This window comes from Cucurbita maxima, unplaced genomic scaffold (assembly GCF_002738345.1).
Source record: "Cucurbita maxima cultivar Rimu unplaced genomic scaffold, Cmax_1.0 Cma_Scf00020, whole genome shotgun sequence".
NCBI classification, from domain to species: Eukaryota; Viridiplantae; Streptophyta; class Magnoliopsida; order Cucurbitales; family Cucurbitaceae; genus Cucurbita; species Cucurbita maxima.
The window spans coordinates 1126387-1135037 of record NW_019272036.1 but is presented as its reverse complement, the minus strand read 5'-3'; the positions used below and the strand labels follow the sequence as shown (position 1 = coordinate 1135037).

The 8651-nt window shown below is 31.7% G+C and overlaps 2 protein-coding genes across 2 annotated transcripts; one reads left to right on the top strand and one right to left on the bottom strand.

Moving 5' to 3' along the window:
* Positions 1 to 5340: 5340 nt before the first annotated feature.
* On the bottom strand, positions 5341 to 5721 carry LOC111494864 (ethylene-responsive transcription factor ERF098-like). Its single transcript, XM_023144854.1, has one exon. It carries the CDS (start codon positions 5719 to 5721, stop codon positions 5341 to 5343), a length of 381 nt encoding a protein of 126 aa, XP_023000622.1.
* A 1703-nt stretch (positions 5722 to 7424) lies between these two features.
* Positions 7425 to 8641, top strand: LOC111494770 (RING-H2 finger protein ATL16-like). The gene has a single exon (XM_023144761.1). It carries the CDS (start codon positions 7675 to 7677, stop codon positions 8584 to 8586), a length of 912 nt encoding a protein of 303 aa, XP_023000529.1. The 5' UTR covers positions 7425 to 7674; the 3' UTR covers positions 8587 to 8641.
* Positions 8642 to 8651: the final 10 nt, after the last annotated feature.

Below are 8651 nucleotides of genomic sequence, written 5' to 3'. Positions count from 1 at the left end.
TTTTTTTTTTTTTTTTTTTGTTGTTGAATGGACTCTGACCAAAAAAAAATGTTAACCATCAAACTAAACCGAATTCTTTTTCAGTTTTTTAAATATTCAACCAAACCCAAATGAAAAAAAAAAAAAAAAAATTCTAACCCGACATAACTTTTATGATTTGAGTTAGATAATCTAAATTGATTAGATTATCGAGTCATATGAACGCTCTGAATAAATGAAAATTTGAAGAAAAAAACTATAGATAGAAATGATTACCAAATGCACATCCTATCACGACTCTTATCCTACTTTTTTAGGGAAGTGTAGGATGTAGATTCATGTGAAATGAGTCCATAAATTCTCCAAATTTGCTACACAACTTAAAGGATATGATTGAAAATGAGTATTCAAAATGGGAACATTTCTCTTTCTATATGTCAATTTTAAAAATCTTTCGTATCTTAGACAATGAAACTTCACCAACAAGAGAGCATTTTATTATTTTTCTTCATTTTTATCACTCCATCTATTTTTCTCTAACTTATATGATTAATTACATCATTTTTCATGTTATTTCTTGTTTTTTTTTTTCCTATGTTTGTGTATTTCATCTATCGTAGTGATAAGAACATTTATCAACCCAGGATGAAAATTGGATAGTCGACTGATTTTGGGAAGGAACCCATCTTCTTTCTTTATAATTTACCTGCAATGAAACCTGAATCGGATATGAACCAAGAGACATCAATCATACAATATGCTTCAATGAATATGAGAAGAAAATATTGTTGAAATTATCAAAAGATATTTCAATTCATGCCACATTGAAGAAGAATGAAGTTTCATGTTTTGAATTTTGGGTGGATTACACTTTAGAGTAATTTAGAGTTAATATACTTCATTAATGTATTTTAAGACTTTTAATATACTTTAAGTTACAAATAACATAATGGTTAATTAAGGCCATTAAGTATGAATGTCTTTAGTAGTTTTATATACAGCCATGTATGTTGCATTTGTAAGTAGACTTGAAAATATAGTAAAAGAGCATTTGTGCTCTTCTTTAGCCAACGGTTAAGTTTCTTTGCAATTCTATGTAGTTTAGGTTGCATATAGAATCATTCAAGCTCGACATGATCAATCTTACTTGTGGAGTGATTTGAATCTGAAGCAAGTGTTCTTGCCTTGAGATATTTGATCAACAAGAATCATTCAAATTAGACATGATCGATCTTGCTCGTGGAGTGATTCGAATCTCACAGACAATGCTCTTGCCTTGAGATATTCGATCAACAAGGTAATCCGAATCTTACTCTCCTTGTAGTGATTCCTTATCTTATCAGAACCTATTTACCTCATTTATCAACCTGACCTGAACCTTTTTTTTACTATAATCCCTTAACGAACTCAAACTTCCACTAAAAAATCATAATCTCTCTGCAAGGTTCGTCCACGGACAGTGAGTCAGGGCTTAAAGTATCTCTTTGTGTGTTAAGACATTATATGCCAACAAACTTGGCTGACACTCTTGTTAGCATCAATAATCTAATTAGTTTCATGACATGAGGCACTTTGATGGGTAAAGTTCGGTTCTTCAGATTAGGTATCAATACCCATCAATTAGAGTAAAATCCCTCAGAACATAAAAAAAAATGGAATGTTTTGACTGGAATTATTTAGGTTCCACATGTTGAGGTGAATGTTCAACCTTTTCATCATAATTTTTTACATCATAATAGAAATATATTATGATGTGAGTTGATTTTTGGTCGTGTCGTGAGGTGAATGTCCATTTTAATTTAATTATAAAAAAAAAAAACGAATTCAACTTGGTCAATTTAAATTCAAAAAGGTGGATGGTTAAAATACTCTAAGTATTATCCATAATTGATAAAATTGGAAGCCATCTAATCAAATATTAGGCTAAATATGTTTTAAAATAATAATTTATTTGTATCATGATTAAAGATTTTGATAGTGAAAATATAATTGGTATTTTTATAATAATACTCCTTACCCATTAAAATTATTAGAGATCCGTCTATTCTTTTAAATTTATATTTTTGATTTTTGGAGTTCCGAGAAACGATAGCTCCGCAACATGAATTACTTTAGAATGCGTCTGCTATAGAGAGGTTTACATACTTAATAATAAAAAATGTTTTGTTTTTCTCTCCAACTAATGTAGGATCTTACAATTCACCTACCGAAGTCTAAATCCAGTATCTAGCTAACATTTGTTCCTCTCTCCAATTGATAGAGATCTCGCATTCTCTTATTGGATGTCACATTATCTGTTTGTTTAAACAGAAAATTCTCTCCCGAAAAATAAAATAGTAATATTTTTTAATATTTAAAGATGAGGGATTGCATTTAATAATTGTGCTTTTATGGCCATTCAAATATTTTTCAAATAAATAATAAATAAATAAAAAATCCAACCGCCAATTCTCACTCTACTAGTCAGCTTTTGATTATTGACAATTTTAATTTATTGGATAACATGTCGGTTCTATTTTTTCTTTAGAAAAATGTTCCAATTTTTTACAATAATTTTTTAAAACTTTATCAATTTAAATCATAAACTTAAATAAATATTATCATTTTTACTACCGTCACCGACTAATATTAAGTGACCGAATGAACTGCTGAGATTTTAGAATGATAATTTATATTTTATCAACTAAATTATGCTCGAATTAATGTCTAAATCTTCTTAATTATATTCGAAATGTTTCTTAATTATAAAACTACAAAGATAAAATCTATAATATTTTAAAATTAAATTCGACGAAGCTATAAGAACTCTAATATTTTATTATAATCTAGACATAGCCTTAAGTTTTCGAGTAGGCTTAGACTTTCAATTTCAAAAGGAGCTTGACCCAAGATTTGACATAAGGTTCAGCCACCGAAATGGATAATATAATTTAATTTCTTGTGAAAAGAAAGTACGATGGGGTTACGTCTAATTCCATTTAATTAATATCATATGGTTTTGATTTATTAAAAACAAATATAAATACTTACAAAAATTTTAAAATAAACTCACGAGGATAAGAATAGTCTTCACTCTTAGAAGCAATTCAAGACAAGTAGTAAACAAAGTCATGTTGAAGCCATTAAATCTTGAATTTAAATATGAGTACTATATTTAAAAGTGCTAAAAGAAATTATTATTCTTTCGCTAATAACAACGATTTTAAATTATAATGAATGAATTATTCATTTCACGTGTTTGGGTAAAAAAATGAAATTAATAATAATAATAAGGAAAATGCGATTAATACTATTTTAGGAAGGTAGCATATAGATTAGGGTGTAGACTTTAGGGACAAGTAGGCGAAGTGTATCACATAATGTGACCAAAATTAAAATAATTCATTATATATATATATATATATTTCATGTCAATTAATATACAATGTGGATTTTTATTATAATTATTTTTCTCTATTATAATTTTTGTCTTTATTACAAAAATTATTATAATTTTTATATTTAGTTCGAGGAATATATTTTTTAAAAAATTTTAGCTACATTTTTATTTAATTACTCGACAATATTTTAATTTTATTTAGGATTAATGACGGCATGTTCTTTTAGAAAATAGTTGTAATACGAAGTAAGTATGTGTTTAATAAATTCTAATTAATAATAATGAAAAAAGAAAAAAAAATGGATAAAATGAAAAAATTTAAAAATTAGTTAAAGAATCGTGAACTTCTTTAGATTAATTATAATCACATCTATTAAATACTAATATATTGGTTAATTATAATCAAGTCTAGTTTCAATAGTAATGGGCCAATTAGATTTTCCACAATGACCCAAAATTTGGTCTCAAAAAAAAAACATAACTAATTAACATGAGGAGAGGTGTGACATCCAATGTCTCGGTTGTAGGGAGAAACGAAACATTTTTTATAATAGTATTGAAATCTTTCTTTAGCAGCACGTTTAAATTCTTGAAAGGAATCTTTGAAGGAAAAGTTCTAAATGACTAAATTTGCTTGAACTCTTACCGAATAGTAAATGTAAAGACAAATATATATATATATTTTATGAACTCATTAATTTGTCCTTTCTAATGACCCTATTTTTAGTAGAAAATAATCCTACTTTAAAGTACTTATAATAACTATTAATACTCGCATATTATATTTATACAAAGTCACCATGTGAGTGAACATATATCATATAAAATCATACATAATATTGAATTCAAGAACATGTAATCTTAGTCTAGAAGGTACGTATTATTTAGGCATCAAAAACTTCATCCAACTTAGCTCTTAGGCATTCCAACTGTAAGTCCACTTAGCATCGATTAGTTAAATACGTACAATACTCCTATACATCGATTGTCTTTTAAGTTCAACCCTAATAGAATCCATACTAACAACCCTCAAGGTATATGAAAAATCGATCATAAAGTTTGTTTCAAAATACAATGAACTGTTCTGAACTCGCTGAAAAGACTAGAACCAGCTAAAAATTGATGGAATTAGAGCTAAAGCATTGAGCGGGATGTGAACCAGAGTTGAATGGTGGCTAGAGAGTGGAACGTGTGCAATGAATGTGGACGAACATGAACCGACGAGCATCTGGCTAGACTAAGGCTACAAATGCCTAGGTTGAATTGGACCTCAAGAACCAAACCAATCAACCTCCAAATGAGTCGAAAAACTGTAAATCAATAGTGACCCACAAATTTCAACAAAAAAAATCACCACAAAAATAGTTATCAAACTCCAAATCGGTCATAAAAAATGTTCATAGCACCAATCAATTTGAAAATAGGATTAATCCGTCTGACTTATTTAGAAAGGATCGTTAGGTGGATTCTAGAAAAGCGAGTTGAAAATATCTGAAAAGATAGAATTTTGGGAGGTCTTTGAATTTATGCAGATTTATGTGCATAGAAAACCAAAAATTCTTTAAATTCAACTTTTATTACCTTTATACAATTCGTCAAACTCAACCCTGTCAAAACCATTTTTAAAAGAAACTATTTTCATAATTAAATATAATATATCAATATTCTTTTATCTATTTTTAATTTACTTACGAAATATTTTCTAGGGTTTAAAAATTACGAGAGAAAACTCGAGAAGAAAAATCAAAAGAAACATTATTTGCTAGCGGTGGGCTTTAGCTGTTATAATCAGCAACATAGCGATTTCAAACGTAAAAATCAATTAGTTTTATCATAAAATGCGAAGAAAAAAAAGATTAAGAAAAAACAAAAGTAGTTAATTAAGGTTAACCCTTAATATTATATAGACCAACTTTTGGGAAAATTACAACACAAAATTATTGATAGACAAATCCCAAAGAAGGTTACCATATTTTTTAATTTCACATCTTCTTCCTTTTCTCCTCATACTCAAGAAGCTCTTCCAGTATCCTATCATCGACACATTCAAATTCAATCACTTGGTGCTCACTCGGGCCATGGCGCCTCGGAGCTAGACCAGAAGAGGAAGAAGAACTGCCACCGAGAGATGGATATTCATTAGGAAAATTCAAGACAGCCAAATGACCACGCATGGCATAGGCAGCTCGGTCATAGGCCCGAGCTGCCTCCTCCGCCGTGTTGAAAGTTCCAAGCCAAACCCGAGCCCCGTGTCTCGACGAGTCACGAATCTCAGAAGCAAACTTCCCCCATGGACGCCGCCGCACTCCACGGTATCGAACCTCGCCACCCTGATCATTGCCGGACATCCCTTCCACGTCCATTTTGCATGGTTTAATGGGCAAGTAGGATACCAAAATCATCACCTTTTTATAGAACTAAAATCAGTCAAAAGAAAATCTTGACGTCACCACGTGAGTTTTTCTTTTGTTCTTTATTTATTATATATATATAATCAATTAGAAGCTTCTGAGATATTTTATTGTTTATTATTTAATTTAAGAATATAAAAATTACTATTTATAAAAGGTAATTTTGGGAGTGAAATTAAAAGAGAAATAGAAAAAATCCCATTTAAAATAAGGAAAATGTTTGAGACAATGAAACATGTATGGAGAAATTTCAAACGTTTGACCAAAATCAAAATCAATATTTTTGAGATATTTATGTCTGCCGTTCACTAATTTAGGGACCCTTAACTTTAGACTAAAAGTGATTTACATATTCTAAAAACATATTTAACAGGTTGATAAAAGGAGAAAAATTATACTTTTTAGCGGAGACTTCACGTGTTACATAAGTCTACGGGACGCACATTATGGAATTGAAGCAAAAAGTCCATACAAAATGATAAAATTTTATATTATTTTTTGATTTAATGATATGTGGCTTGGGTTATATCTGCATTTTTAGTTCGTTGAAGCTTAATTTTATTTTATTTTTATTAAAACTTTGTCGTATATTTGGTTAGATATAATTTTTAAGTAGTTTTATTTAAAAAATATCAATATTTAGAAAGGGTTTATTTTATAAAATAAAATCAAAATATATAAAACTATTTTGAAATTAATTTGGAGATAAAAGGCTGTTTTCTTCTTTTTTTTTTTTTTCTTTTGTAATTGAACCAATAAAAACAAAAGCTATTATTCTTCAAGTGGGATTTCTAGAAGGGCAGCATTTTTAACGTTGGAATCCAACTTGCACTTTTTGTTTTTTGTTTTTTTTCAATTTAATACTTTTGATTTTAAAAAATGATGTATTAATTCACTGAGAAACCAATCGAAATCGAGGATACATGGAAGAAATTTACATGCTACAAAAATTTTTGAGGGTGGAATGGTTGAATACGCCAAAAGACGAGGCTCTTTAGGTTCAAATCCGAAGACAATCAACAAAAGGTCGATAGGCAGGCATGAAAGGACAAATCGCCCATAGCTAATAGATATTGTCATTTGTAACTAATCCCACACCTAATCGATATTGTCCTCTCTGTTAGGAAGAGATTTTTACACCCTTATAAAAAATTTTCCGTTTTCCTCATCAATTGATGTGAGATCTCAAAATCCACCCTTTGAAGACCCAGCGTCCTTGCTATCACTCGTTTCCTTCCTCAATCGATGTGGGACCCCCCAATTCACCTCTCTTCGATGTCCAACGTCTTTATTGGCACACCGCTTCATGTTCACCTCCTCCCCCCTTTAGGGTTCAGCCTCCTTGCTTGCACATCGCCCCATGTCTGACTCTGATACCATTTGAAACAGCCCAACCACATCGCTAACATATATTGTCCTTTTTGGACTTTCAGGATTCTCCTCAAAGTTTTTAAAACGCTTTTGCTAAGAATAAATTTTCACACCCTTATTAAAAATGTTCCGTTCTCCTCCCCAATCGATATTGGATCACACATAATACATTTTAATTAGTTGCAAACAAACAAAACCTCGAGAACTTGTTTAAAAGTTAATAAGTAATAGAGACATGCTTACAAAACATTGCCGTGAAGATAATAATTATTCGTTCTTTAATGTCATGTTATTACAAGATATCATATCACATTTTAGTTATCACATTAAAGGATTAATTGGATCATAACTAAAAACTTAACTTTGGATTTGTATGGTGATTTTCTAATTAGAAACTCAATATTGTTGATTTGTTGCAATGTTTAGTTCTTTTTAACAAATTTTTCTTTTTTAAAAAAAAAAAATCAAAATCCTCAAAATTTCAATCCTCGTCTTCCCCGTCTCTTCCACTCTGCAACTCGAAATTTTCCGATAATGCCCGAAATCCTCATCGGTCCGTCGTTTGGTTCGCTTCATTCTTCCACCTATGTTTCCAGTTTTCCGATCATCGCCGTTGCCGTCGTCGTATTCTGCGCCACCGCAATTTTTCTCGTCGGCTATTATATCTTCGCCATCAAAGGCTGTTTCAACTGGCACCCAATTGAAATCCTCCACCAGTTTTCCCTCTCCGACAGCCGTGAAGACACCGTAATACTGCAGGAGCCGGTGGAGCCGCGTGGGTTGGACCCATTAACCATCCAATCAATCCCACTGATTCGTTACAAAAAACCCACCAACGAAACAACCGCCGGCAGGGAATGCGCCGTTTGCCTGATGGAATTTCAGCCGGAGGAGGAATTGAGAAAGATTCCGATCTGCAGCCATCTCTTTCACGTTGATTGCATCGACATTTGGTTTCAGAACAATTCTAACTGCCCACTTTGCAGAGCCACAATCTCCGCCAAAAATTGGCTGATTCCGGCAGATCAACCCCCTTCCCCTCGAGATTCCACCCCCAATTTCATCCCCATCGCCGCCGCCAATGAGGAATTCCCTGTAATTGAGGTTGTTCGGAATCCCAACCGCAGCCGCCCTCATTCGTCGATCTTCAGGGAGGCGCCGAAATCAGGGAGCAAGCTTACGAAGGTTACGAGTATGGGAGATGAGTGTATTGACATGAGGAAGAAAGATGAGGAGTTTCTAATGCAGCCGATTAGAAGGTCGTTTTCCATGGATTCTTCCAGCAACCGGAAGATGTATGTGGTGGTGCAGGCGGTGGTGCGGCAGAATGGCGGCGGTGAGAATGAGATTGAAGGTTGCAGTAACAGAATTCGAAGATCCTTCTTCTCGTTTGGAAAGAGCAAAGGATCTAGAAATGCAATTTTGCCCATTCAGATTCAGCCTTAAAATGCTCTGTTTTTATGTTTTTTTTTTTTTTTTTTTTTTTTTTTTTTTTTTTTTTTTTTTTTTTT